The 13,431-nt window shown below is 50.0% G+C and overlaps 1 protein-coding gene across 7 annotated transcripts in view; it reads right to left on the reverse strand.

Annotated features, from left to right (window-relative positions):
- The window catches only part of LOC138569831 (transducin-like enhancer protein 2), a 1,070,704-nt gene that overhangs the window by 57,958 nt on the left and 999,315 nt on the right, over positions 1-13,431 (reverse strand). For all 7 annotated transcript variants that reach the window (XM_069648244.1, XM_069648230.1, XM_069648222.1 and 4 more), the window contains 2 exons: positions 12,360-12,507; positions 8,182-8,332 (listed from right to left, as the gene is read on the reverse strand). In XM_069648244.1, the coding sequence (XP_069504345.1) occupies positions 8,182-8,332; positions 12,360-12,507 (299 nt within the window). The remainder of the gene's footprint in view (positions 1-8,181; positions 8,333-12,359; positions 12,508-13,431) is intronic.

Consider the following 13,431-nt stretch of genomic DNA (forward strand, 5'->3'; position numbering starts at 1 on the left):
CGCAAAAGTGCTGTGATGGGGTGTACAACATATGAGAAGGCAGGAATAAATCTACGGTAGAAATTAGCAAATCCAAGCATGCTTTGGACCGCTTTAACTGAACTGGGTGATGGCCACTTGAGAATTTCGTCCACCTTTCGAGAGTCCATTCAGACTCCTTTTGGAGTCAGCATAAATCCAAGGAATTCAACTTCTGTAGCATGAAAAACACATTTTTCCAATTTTGCATATAACTTGTACTGGCGTAGTTTCTCAAGGACTGCACGAACGTGCTTAACATGGTCTGATTCTGAGGAGGAGTACACTAGAATATCGTCTATGTATACGACAACACAGACGTCAATGAGTTCACGAAGGAATTGTTCATAAAATACTGGAAGGCTGCTGGTGCATTGCACAACCCGAAGGGCATCAACTGATATTCGAATAATCCGTACTTGGTGCGAAAAGCAGTCTTCCATTCGTCGCCCTTCTTTACACGTATCAAATGATATGCCTCTCGGAGATCTAATTTAGTGTAGATGCAAGCATCCTTTACTTGGTCTAGTAGTTCGGGGATCAGAGGCAATGGATATCGGTTCTTCACCGTGATCTGGTTTAATGCGCGGTAGTCTATGCACGTTCTGAGGTCACCTTCCTTTTTGGGCACGAAGAATAAAGTTGAAGATGCAGGGGACTTAGATGGACGAATGAAGCCATTAGCAAGGTATTGGTCCACGTATTGTCGTAGGTGACGGTTTTCGGGTTCCGTAAGGGCGTAGATTCTACTGCATGGAGGTTGTGCACCGGGTATGAGGTCGATTTGACAAACGTATGATCTATGAGATGGTAAGGTGTTTGCCTGTTCTTTTTGGAAAACATCCTGGAATTCTTGATATTCCTGAGGTAACTGCATGACTGGATTAGCGACTGTGGCCAGGCTTTTGTTCAAGGTTTTTTCCGGGTAACAGGTGTGTGTACACTCCGGGAAGGGTACTCTCTTCTCTCGCCAATCAATAAAAGGATTATGTGTTTCCAACCAAGGTATCCCCAGTATTATTTGGAACTTCGGGGCTTTGATTAAGTCAAACACAATAGTCTCTCAATGCCCATCTTGACCCAACAGTGTCATCTCTGTGGTGGAATGAGTTACAGGCCCAAAGGCAATTTCAGTTCCATCGACTGTGGTGATAACATCCGAAGTGGTCTTTTTGCAGAGAGGTAGATTCATCCTAGAAGCCAATTCGTGGTCCACATAGTTTCCTACGGCCCCACTATCAATGTATGCCCTAACTGCGTGCATACGTGATGGCTGCCTTGGATCAATAAGGACCATTGGTATGATTAGGTGTGAGGTCTGAGTGTACTTCTTTAAGCTCGGCAAGCGGACCTCTACGCTTGTCGGGTGTGGTCGTTTCCCGAATCAGGCTCTGTTTGATTTCTATCAGCAACTCCGACTACTTTCTTGGATGGTTTTATAGGGCAATCCTGTAGAAAATGTCCTGAGGCCCCACAGTACAGACACAACTGCATCTGTCGTCTCCTTTCTCTTTCTATTTGAGTTAAGGGTCCCTTAACCCCCCCGATCTGCATTGGTTCTGATGCATCTGTTCCCTTGGGAGTAACATTGGGTTTAACCAATACCCGATTCTCGAACTGAGCTCGATCAGCTTTTCTATTCTGAAGTCGGTGGTCTAGCTGGACCACTAAGTCTATATATTCTGCGCAATCCTGAGGTGGGTTCACAACTTGGGCCAAAACATCTTTGAGTTCACCCCGAAGTCCACGATCAAATAATGTAATTCGCTTTACCTCTGGCCATCCGGTTTCTACCACCAACCTATTGAAGGTTGCAATATAAGTTAGCAGGTCCTGGTTTCCTTGTCGTAGGGATAGAAGTTCGTTATCCAGGGCCTGTCCCTGTGAATGTCTGGCGAATAATCTTTCCATGCGCAATTGAAAACCCTGAAAATCCCAAAGAAGAGGGTCATCCTGGTTGACTAATGGAATTGACCAATCCGCTGCGCTGCCACTACGGTATGACAGTACAAAGGCTACTTTGGCTTGGTCGTTTGGAAAAGCTCCTGGTCTGCATAAAAAGTGCAAGCGGCATTGCTTCATGAACACGGCAAACCTTTTCGCGTCCCCAGCAAAGCGTTCGGGTGGAGCTAAAGGAATGCTCCCTGGTAGAACCACTTGCACAGGGCTGCTCGATGAAACGGGGGTTGAATTCCCCCCACGTCCAGGTAGTGGTGTTTGCCCGGCTTGGTTTTGCAGCAGTTGTCTGGCAAGATCATCAGTGCGCTCCTTTGACACAATCAGTTCTCTCCTGAGGGCATTAGGTTCTTGGCGCGCGGAGTGCACTTATGCCCTAAGTTCTCCTAACAATTGGGCTAGTTGGTCGGTTTCTGAGGTCTCCATTATGCCCGGGTGGGAATTTGTAGATAGGCTTTGCGTTCTGTTACGCTCACCTGGTTCCCACAGGGGCGTCAATCGGACCCGGACAGCTGCGGGCTCCACCAAAGTGATGCGTAGTGAAGAGATGACAGTCTGGACTGGCCCGCCTAATCTTGTGTGCTGGACTCGAAGAAGTATTCTCCTGCAAGTGGAGAAAGGGATTTAGCCACCCGTGGACTTTAGTGATGGCCCCTCAACAGTTCTCGTTCTCCCCACTAATCACCTCCGATATTCCCTTTTGGTAACCTCACCTTATGTTTTTAAATGATGAGCTCTCCATCCTGCATGGCATGCAGGGGCGCGTAGATACCAGTTACTTCACTGGGTTGAAGGTACTGGAGGAGTTCCAGAGGAATATTGACGGCAGTGTCTATAAACTTCAAAGAGTTCAATATGTCTGGTTTTCACTCTTGTTCCATTCCCTCGTTAGGTTGCAGCTGGGTCCAAAAGAATATTGCCTGGAGGGAGCTGATGGCGTTCAGGTAAGAGTCTGTATTACCAAACACTGTCCGGTAAAAGTTGCATGAGTTTAACTTGCTGTTTTCTCTCCCTTTATAGGTGCGGCATAGGAAGATGCAGCGAATTAAAGAATAATACCTCCGGTGGTAAAGCAGGTAAGCCTATGGTGGCAAAGAGATTGTCCTTGTTGGTTTTCTCGGCTCACCTTGTTATTCCTTTTGTTTTCCCCCCAGGTGCTGGGTTTCGACGAAGAAAATGATGGAGGCAGCGCCGAGTCGAAAGATGCGGTGGACTGGTGAGTATAACGCAGTGCTGCTGCTGGCGAAGCGATGCGTGCTGAAATAATGTCCTTTCCAGGCTCGGAGATGTGCTGGGTCCGGAATCAGGTAAGGAATCAAATAATGTCTGTGATCTAACCTCTTTCTTTGCCTTTTGTCTAGGAGCTCCGGATTCAAGGCGGGCGTGGCAGAAGACTGGATGCTGACTTGCAGACATGGTGAGCGTCACGCTGCTGGATGCAGAATAACGCAAAGCATGGGCTGCTGTTCGGGCGTGGTTTAAATAGCCTGCAAATTAGTCCCAGGTAAGAAGTTCCCCAGAACCACACCCGAGTGAAAAATAGTCCCGGTAATAAAATAGTCCCATCCAGGCCTCACGTTGGCTTGGACTCATTTGCAGCATGGTCTGCATAAGGTAAAAAAGTCTATGAGCCTGGCGCCTAAGGTGCCAGGACTGAATCCAAACAGCCCCCAGACAGGGCTGTTGGGGTTTTAATGAGTATCTGGATGCCTGCTCCCGGGGCTGATGGACTCGATCCGGATGCCCGGGGGTAGGCATCATGACAGTCCTACAGGGCACCAGGCCGTCCTTGCACAGTCTACCCCAGCACTGCTGTCTCCCTTACCCCCCGCAATCTCACTTGCCATTCCAGGCCCCCTTCATCTGACTAGCCTGGTGGGGTGTGCATCCCCACCGAGTCTGGTCCACCCCCGTCCTCGCACTTAGCATGTGGCCCTCACTCCCTGCATCCCCTGTCACTTGCCCTCCTGTTCTCCCCTCCCACTCGCCTAGCCCTAGAGGCCCTCTTCCTCCCCCCCTTGCACTTGTATGCCTCTCTGCCTGCACTTCCCTTCCCACCCTAGCGTTATCCCTTCTGCCCCCTTCCCCCACTTTCATCCACAAGGCCTATTAGGACCGCTAGTGTTATTTTTCTTTCCTTTTCCCCCTCGTCCCCTTTTTTTTGTCTTGTGGCACCTTGAAACACCATTTGCTGTACAGGCGCTTTATAAATACTCAATAAATAAACTATAAAGAAAATGTGATGAGCGTGTGGAAAATATGGGCCGAGGTCATGGGGTTTTGGTGTGCCCTTTTATATGTTCCACACCACTACTCCTGGAGCCAGGGAGTGGACTTTTGTAGAAGGTTGGCACCAAGAGCACACATCGCCCCATGCTAGTAAAACGTGTTCCAGTGCCAATTGAGGCTGAAATAGCTATGATGAGGGATCTGTGGGAGAGCACAATCAATTAGAAATGTACTTGTGCCCATGTCAAATCAGCCTTCCTTTAGGCTGGTCGGAGGATTATGTAGCATTGTTACATGAAAGAAGGGCAATGAACTGGGTCAAAATCTAGCACAACGGTCTAGGGAAAAATATCAAGCATGATTGGTCCAAAGTAGTCATTGGTAATGGAGCAAGCAAGCAATACTTAATTTTCACACAAAGTGTAGGAATAGCCTTGTAGTTCCTGTACAAATTATTATGAGCAGACCTGGCCTTTACTGCATGTTTATTGTACTCTGTGTAGAGGTTTTCCCTCAAATTCTGCAGCACTGTGGAGTACAGGAGACAACCCTAAGAGTGTTGAGCGTCTTAAGGATCTCCTTGTCAGTGGAATGGGCATCATACGTTACTAAGAGCTGATCTCTTGGTGTGGAGTGCTGCGTAAAGGGCAGATGAAATCTGAGGGTCTTGCCGTAAGTGGAGGGTCTTTTCTGATTCAGAAGAGGGTTTCAGAAAACAGACAGGACAGACATTTTCCTGGCTAATACAATACCTTAGAGCGATGTGTGTACAAATTGGTTTTTTAAAAATTGTCAGAATCAGCCACACCACCCACACATCTCGACACTATTTTGACCCCTAATGTTCTTCCATAAAAGCATTGTTCTTGGTGTCATCTCCTTCACAATTATTATGACGTCATCTGACTCCAGTACCACCGCTTTTCCAGTTGTTACCACCTCATCCAACTTCACTAATACCACTCCCTTTAATTTCCCCACTACCACCTGCTTCCCATCCTCTGCAATGCTGCCACCTCTCCAACTTCCTCTGTCTCACCTGCCACTGCCTTGTCCACCGCTTTCCAGCCTTCACCAAACATGAGCCTCCCGATCCCACACTTGTAAATTGAAGCGTGAATAGGGAAACACTGAGATTGGGTTCTAGGTTTAAATGAACCTGGGACTATTTTAGGAGTAGGATGATGGACTCATTTTAGAAGTGAAAACAAAGGTTTATGGTTGGAAGGTTTTGAATAAATCATAACCATGGGCACATTTCTGGGCAACCCTCCAGAGCATTGATTTTCAGCCTGCCAAGTAATTACAGAAAGGGAAAGACCATATGCAAATCAGGGTCGATCCCATCCCAAAAGGGGCAGTTCAGCCTGAACTTCTAGGTCACATCCTTTCTGCAGGAGACGATAAACATCCCCAGACATGTTTCATCCTTGTTGGGCGTCATCAGTGAGGAGTGCTTGGGTGTCTAGGCCCAGCAGGCTCTGACCCACGTCTCAGCATCCCAGGGCCCCTTGAGGTGACAAAATCAAAAACAAACATTGGCGTGCAGTGGGGGCCTGGTTTAGCAGTTTGGGCCGGGCTTCTCCCATTGGTGGCAGTACCTGTCCGATTTTCATATGGCTAGACCCCTTTTGCAATGGCGTAGATGGGCTAAAAAAACAGTGCTCTGGAGGGTTGCCCAGAGGTAGTGGTTCAGATTAATTCACAAGCTTTCACCCAGCACTTTTTTTGGGTTATAGTTTGTTTCCCTATGTGAGAGAGGGGTATGCCCAGACGTGGATCCCTTGCTCGCTGCGCCATAGGGAACTATGGAATCCTCATATAATGTGGCCTCTATAAAAGTGAGAAACCTCAGGTAAGATGAATAGATGCTCTCCACTCAGATGATATTAGCACCCGGCGAGGGGGTTAGGGGTGGCCTCCCAGCCAAACGGGAGGCTCAGAATGCTGACATTACCACATGGTAATCCCGCTTCCCTGAACCTCCTCACGGCCAGCGGCCGCCATCACCCCTCGCTGGGGACCCACCTCCCCTCAACCACTGAATTACCTCTCTGCCCTTCCACCCCACTTACCTTATTTTTTATCCATTTCAAGAGTGGACGCGCCGGGAACACTTCAGTCCTCAGCGTGTCTGCTTCTGATCTGCGACAAGCTATCATGGAAAGTCTCCCTTCCCATGGTGTCGATTTTGTTTGTTTACTATTTTTCCTATCTTTTAATGGCTGCCACCGAAAGGGTAAAGGGACTACATGTAGTCCATTCTCCCTTCGCATGGCGGCCATTTTGTTTGTTCACTTTTTTCCCATTTTTTCTCAATGGCCGCCATGAAAAGGGAAAATGGACTTCATTTTCCCTTCCCTAGTGACCATTTTTTTTTTACATTTGTTTTTCTGTTTCAAAACACTGGAGCGTTTGGAAAAGAAAAAAAGAACTTTACTACCTCGGTCTAACGGGCTGGGGTACTAATGGCAATAATCCCCTCGACTGTGGGCCATTACCACATACAGCAATGGCACGCAGTCTCAGGGGCTTATTGCCTAAATGAGGATGAAGGTGTCTTAAAGGGGTGGAATTTGTTTGAATGAGAGTGGATAAGCTGCATTGATGTTTGGTGCCCTCGTACCACCTCAAACCAGACCCAGTGTAAGGCTGCAGAGCCACGAAAAATAAGAGAAGTCTACTTCTGCCTTAGCACAACTAAGAACTGGAATAGATATTATGGAAAAGACACTGAATATATTGCTCCACAAGTACAGTCAATTCAAATTGAATGGGATGGTGAGGCACCAGAGACGGCAAGCAAAGGTTGTGACAGCTTCTGAAAACAGAACTGTATCCGTGGCAAAGTAAGGGCCCATGAACCACAGGAGAAAGCTCAGGAGCTCAGGAGCTGGAGGTGCCCAACAACAACACGCCACTGGTCTCCATGTAAAAACACACCATTGATCTCCATTTAAAAACGCACCACTGTCTGCTGTGGTGTTTAAACTTATGTATGGATGTAGGTATGTGCTGAGCTTCATACAGCTCAAACTTTGCTGTGAAGCAAGGGTGCACTGCACGTAAAGTGGATACAATAACAGGGTACGAGCAAAAGGATGCACTTAGAAGGAGAGACTATTAAGGGCAGTCTTGGAAGGGGTGGAGCAAGGAGATAAAGAGCTTTACAGGCAGGGAATTCAGATTAGGGATGGGAAGCAGTGGAGTAATTTTGCTGAAAACGTTGTGGGGGACATGACATCTGAAGAAAAGGTGCCCCAGCCAAATGAATGGGGACAAAATTGTGTGCCATGAAAGTTGGGGGGGGGGGACAAACACCCCTGTTCCCCCCTACAATTACGACCATGATGAGAAGGAACATTCAGTCTCGATTACTCGGTTGGTGGAGGCGTAGTTCTGTGCGTTTCACAAAGTCCGACCTTCCTGACTGCACTGTTGGGTTCCTTTATCTGCACCAATGATTCCCCCTCCATTGACCTCTTCTGTTATGACAGAGGAAGCAAAGTGTTCTCTTTTAATTCACCCAGATGCCTCCAAAGGTGGCATGTCATTCTCCACTGACATTAGTCCTGCCTTGTTCTGTGCCGATTACCCAGAAGAACCCAGAGGTGGAAAGTCATTTAAGCCCCTCCCACCATTGCCCTGCCTTTTTCTTAGCCGTTCTTTCATGGCTTTATAAAGCCACTCTGAATCAATGTTGTGTGTGTCTCCCTCCAGGTTTCCACACACTACTGACTTCATGTTCAATCTCTTCGACTTAAAAAGGTTTCTGCGCTCTGGGGAAGTAGTAGGACCTGCCAGTAGGGGCCATGCATCGAACTCCAAACATCTTTCGTTTCTTTCCTTTGCCACATATACTCCTGGTGCTGACACCTGGAACGGGGACTGGCTGAATGCACGCATCCGTGAGTTTCCGAGGCAAGTCTTTGCCTGGTTCACACATGTACGGATTCCTACTGGGAGATGCCCACTTACCACAGGAGGAGAACTTGAGGGAAAGAACGCAGCTCTCATGCAGGTGAAGCTGGTACTTGTCAGGCTTGTTGATATGTAAGATCTCCATGTTGCTGCTCTCCAGGCCCACCGCCAGCCACTCCCCCGATGGACAGTAACCCAGTGAGAAGATCTAGGGATGAGTAACAAAGAGTGCATCAGAAGCACAGCACCCCAAAAACACATACAACTGGCACATTTTCTGTATCATGCGTTGTGCAGATCACAGAGTCACAACTCGGTTTTCACCCGACTGAGACATTTCTCCTCCACCCGTGTCTATCAGAGGCTTCTCTCCACCCGTGCCCATCAGAGGCTACAGTCAACCAGTGCCATTAGAGGTTTCTCTCCACCAGTACCCATCAGAGGCTTCCCTCCACTCGTGCCCATCAGAGGCTTCTCTCAACCAATGCCATTAGAGGCTTCTCTCCACCAGTACCCATCAGAGGCTTCTCTCCACCCGTGCCCATCAGAGGCTTCTCTCCACCCGTGCCCATCAAAGGCTTCTCTCCACCCGTGCCCATCAAAGGCTTCTCTCCACCCGTGCCCATCAAAGGCTTCTCTCAACCAATGCCATTAGAGGCTTCTCTCCACCAGTACCCATCAGAGGCTTCTCTCCACCCGTGCCCATCAGAGGCTTCTCTCCACCCGTGCCCATCAAAGGCTTCCCTCCACCCGTGCCCATCAGAGGCTTCTCTCCACCCCTGCCCATCAGAGGCTACTGTCAACCAGTGCCATTAGAGGTTTCTCTCCCCACCAGTACCCATCAAAGGCTTCTCTCCACCCGTGCCCATCAGAGGCTTCTCTCCACCCGTGCCCATCAGAGGCTTCTCTCCACCCATACCCATCAGAGGCTTCTCTCCACCCATACCCATCAGAGGCTACAGTCAACCAGTGCCATTAGAGGTTTCTCTCCACCAGTAGCCATCAGAGGCTTCTCTCCACCCGTGCCCATCAGAGGCTTCTCTCCACCCGTGCCCATCAGAGGCTACTCTCAACCAGTGCCATTAGAGGTTTCTCTCCACCAGTACCCATCAGAGGCTTCCCTCCACTCGTGCCCATCAGAGGCTTCTCTCAACCAATGCCATTAGAGGCTTCTCTCCACCAGAACCCATCAGAGGCTTCTCTCCAACCGTGCCCATCAGAGGCTTCTCTCAACTAATGCCATTAGAGGCTTCTCTCCACCAGTACCCATCAGAGGCTTCTCTCCACCCGTGCCCATCAGAGGCTTCTCTCAAGCAATGCCTTTAGAGGCTTCTCTCCACCAGTACCCATCAGAGGCTTCTCTCCACCCGTGCCCATCAGAGGCTTCTCTCCACCCGTGCCCATCAGAGGCTACTCTCAACCAGTGCCATTAGAGGTTTCTCTCCACCAGTACCCATCAGACGCTTCCCTCCACTCGTGCCCATCAGAGGCTTCTCTCCACCAGTACCCATCAGAGGCTTCTCTCCACCAGTACCCATCAGAGGCTTCTCTCCAACCGGGCCCATCAGAGGCTTCTCTCAACTAATGCCATTAGAGGCTTCTCTCCACCAGTACCCATCAGAGGCTTCTCTCCACCCGTGCCCATCAGAGGCTTCTCTCCACCCGTGCCCATCAGAGGCTTCTCTCAAGCAATGCCATTAGAGACTTCTCTCCACCAGTACCCATCAGAGGCTTCTCTCCGCCAGTACCCATTAGAGGCTTCCCTCCACCTGTGCCCATCAGAGGCTTCTCTCCACCCGTGCCCATCAGAGGCTTCTCTGAACCAGTGCCATTAGAGGCTTCTCTCCACCAGTACCCATCAGAGGCTTCCCTCCACCAGTGCCCATCAGAGGCTTCTCTGAACCAGTGCCATTAGAGGCTTCTCTCCAACCGTGCCCATCAGAGGCTTCTCTCCACCCGTGCCCATCAGAGGCTACTCTCAACCAGTGCCATTAGAGGTTTCTCTCCACCAGTACCCATCAGAGGCTTCCCTCCACTCGTGCCCATCAGAGGCTTCTCTCAACCAGTGCCATTAGAGGTTTCTCTCCACCAGTACCCATCAGAGGCTTCTCTCCACCCATACCCATCAGAGGCTACAGTCAACCAGTGCCATTAGAGGTTTCTCTCCACCAGTAGCCATCAGAGGCTTCTCTCCACCCGTGCCCATCAGAGGCTTCTCTCCACCCGTGCCCATCAGAGGCTACTCTCAACCAGTGCCATTAGAGCTTTCTCTCAACCAGTACCCATCAGAGGCTTCCCTCCACTCGTGCCCATCAGAGGCTTCTCTCAACCAATGCCATTAGAGGCTTCTCTCCACCAGTACCCATCAGAGGCTTCTCTCCAACCGTGCCCATCAGAGGCTTCTCTCAACTAATGCAATTAGAGGCTTCTCTCCACCTGTACACATCAGAGGCTTCTCTCCACCCGTGCCCATCAGAGGCTTCTCTCCACCCGTGCCCATCAGAGGCTTCTCTCAAGCAATGCCATTAGAGGCTTCTCTCCACCAGTACCCATCAGAGGCTTCTCTCCGCCAGTACCCATTAGAGGCTTCCTTCCACCCGTGCCCATCAGAAGCTTCTCTCCACCCGTGCCATTAGAGGTTTCTCTCCCCACCAGTACCCATCAGAGGCTTCTCTCCACCCGTGCCCATCAGAGGCTTCTCTCCACCCGTGCCCATCAGAGGCTTCTCTCAACCAATGCCATTAGAGGCTTCTCTCCACCAGTACCCATCAGAGGCTTCTCTCCACCAGTACCGATTAGAGGCTTCCCTCCACCTGTGCCCATCAGAGGCTTCTCTCCACCCGTGCCCATCAGAGGCTTCTCTGAACCAGTGCCATTAGAGGCTTCTCTCCACCAGTACCCATCAGAGGCTTCCCTCCACCAGTGCCCATCAGAGGCTTCTCTCCACCCGTGCCTATCAGAGGCTTCTCTCAACCAATGTCATTAGAGGCTTCTCTCCACCAGTACCCATCAGAGGCTTCCCGCCACCCGTGCCCATCAGAGGCTTCTCTCCACCCGTGCCCATCAGAGGCTTCTCTCAACCAATGCCATTAGAGGCTTCTCTCCACCAGTACCCATTGGAGGCTTCCCTCCACCTGTGCCCATCAGAGGCTTCTCTCCACCAGTGCCATTAGAGGCTTCTCTTCACCAGTACCCATCAGAGGCTTCTCTCCACCAGTGCCATTAGAGGCTTCACTCCACCAGTACCCATCAGAGGCTTCCCTCCACCAATGCCATTAGAGGCAAAAGATGTAACATATGTAAAAGGGACATACAAGCTGCACCGTCCCACCATCGCCCATCAGAGGCGCATTTCCTCCACAACCTGTTTTAATGTTTCTCTTGTCCAGCATGTATCCCTCAACACATACCACAAGCTGATCATCAACATCAATCAGACACACATTCACCCTAGCACTCATCCTAATCCTGCCAATTCAACAAAACACCTGTTCTTCCAGCACCCAGCAAAAACTATATCTTCCAGCACTTAGCAGACACTATCTCTTCTGGCACCCAGCAGACTCTATTTCTTCCCGAACACAGCAGACACTATTTTTTCCCGCACCCAGCAGACACTCTCTCTTCCAGCAGCACCTAGCAAACACTATCTCTTGCAGCACCCAGCAGACACTTTCTCTTCCTGCACCCAGCAGACCCAATCTCCTCCCGCACCCAGCAGACACTCTCTTTTCCAGCACCCACTATATCTTCTAGAACCCAGCAGACACTATCTCTTCCAGCACTCAGCAGACACTATTTCTTCCTGCACACAGTAGATACTATTTTTCCCGCACCCAGCAGACACTCCCTCTTCCAGCACCTAGCAGACACTATCTCTTCAGGCACCTATCAGACACTATCTCTTCCAGCACCTAGCAGACACTATCTCTTCCAGCACCCACTATATCTTCTAGCACCCAGCAGGCACTATCTCTTCCAGCACTCAGCAGACACTATTTGTTCCAGCACTCAGCAGACACTATCTCTTCCAGCACCCAGCAGACCCTATCTCTTCGAGCACCCAGCAGACATCATCTCTGCACACACCCAGCAGACATTCCTCTTTTCCAGCACTCTCCAGAATCGCCCAGATGTCCATCTTAGTAACCTCCACCCTCGAAGACCACAGTAAACACTGCCCCTGACTGACACACAGATTGCACAGCCCTTTACACAGGGTTCCGGTGATTTACCTGTGAGCCGAAGTCGTGTTGCTGGAGCTGGCGGCCCTCCCTCAGATCCCAGCATCGCACTGTGTTGTCTAGGCCCCCCGTCCACAGCTTGGTGCCATCGGTGGAAATGTCAATGCAGCTGGCCCCGTCCGTGTGGCCCTGGAACTGCCTGCGGGGGAAGCCCAGCAGCTGGATTAGCACAATAGAAGCATCCAGACTCTCACTTGGCTGGTGGTCACGGCCAACGGCATCTGCTCTGCTCTGGAACCATTGCCTGCTAGCTGCCACCCACCAGCAAAGCCTTAGAGAAGTAGAGTGAAGGGGCGCTACACAAGAGGAACCATGCGCATGTGACCCAGATAAGGATGGGCTCTTCTCTCATGCCAATCATTCATGTACACAGCCACCACGATGTGACCTCAGTATTGCACATATCAGGAATAGTTTTCCCCGAAACATAGGTGTGTTCTCCCAAAGCAGATGTTGCACAAAATGAGCCCCCTTTCAAGAGCACAACAGGGATGAGATTGAGCCTGCAATTGCAAACACCTAATTGGCTCAAAATGTATGAGCGACGGGCAGTAATGAAAAGTGGTTTTATAGGTATTGTACAAAATTACCTACTCCCAAAAGTTCGACCCACAAAAGTTCGAACCCCAATTTTCCGCATATATATGTATGTGCAGGGGTGGTAAAGTGAATAATAAATGTATAGGGGTAAGGTGGGGGGCTGTAGGGAGATCTCCCCCCACATATATATTTGCAGAAAATTGAAAAAAAAGGACTTTTGGGAGTCGAACTTTTCGGTTCAGTAAAATCACGTAGATCCGGCCTTACATGGCAGAACTTCTGCCATTGCGGTGGCCTCCTGGCGCATGGTTCTCGTAATAATTGCGATCGGAAGGGCATGTTTGCTGGAAGAACTGGAGAGGCAGGTGTGAACCCTGAAGTGTTGCTGAAATCCCCTACGTGACTTTGCCTTCACACGCCCGGTCATGCTAGGGTAGAGGGTGCTGTGTGGCTGGTCCCCTCGCTACCTGCGCCATGCTGCGCAAGGGAGGCATTGCCTCTGCAGATGCTCACCCCCCTTTAA

This window comes from Ambystoma mexicanum, chromosome 1p (genome assembly GCF_040938575.1).
Source record: "Ambystoma mexicanum isolate Mex_15411 chromosome 1p, UKY_AmexF1_1, whole genome shotgun sequence".
In the NCBI taxonomy this organism is placed as follows: Eukaryota; Metazoa; Chordata; class Amphibia; order Caudata; family Ambystomatidae; genus Ambystoma; species Ambystoma mexicanum.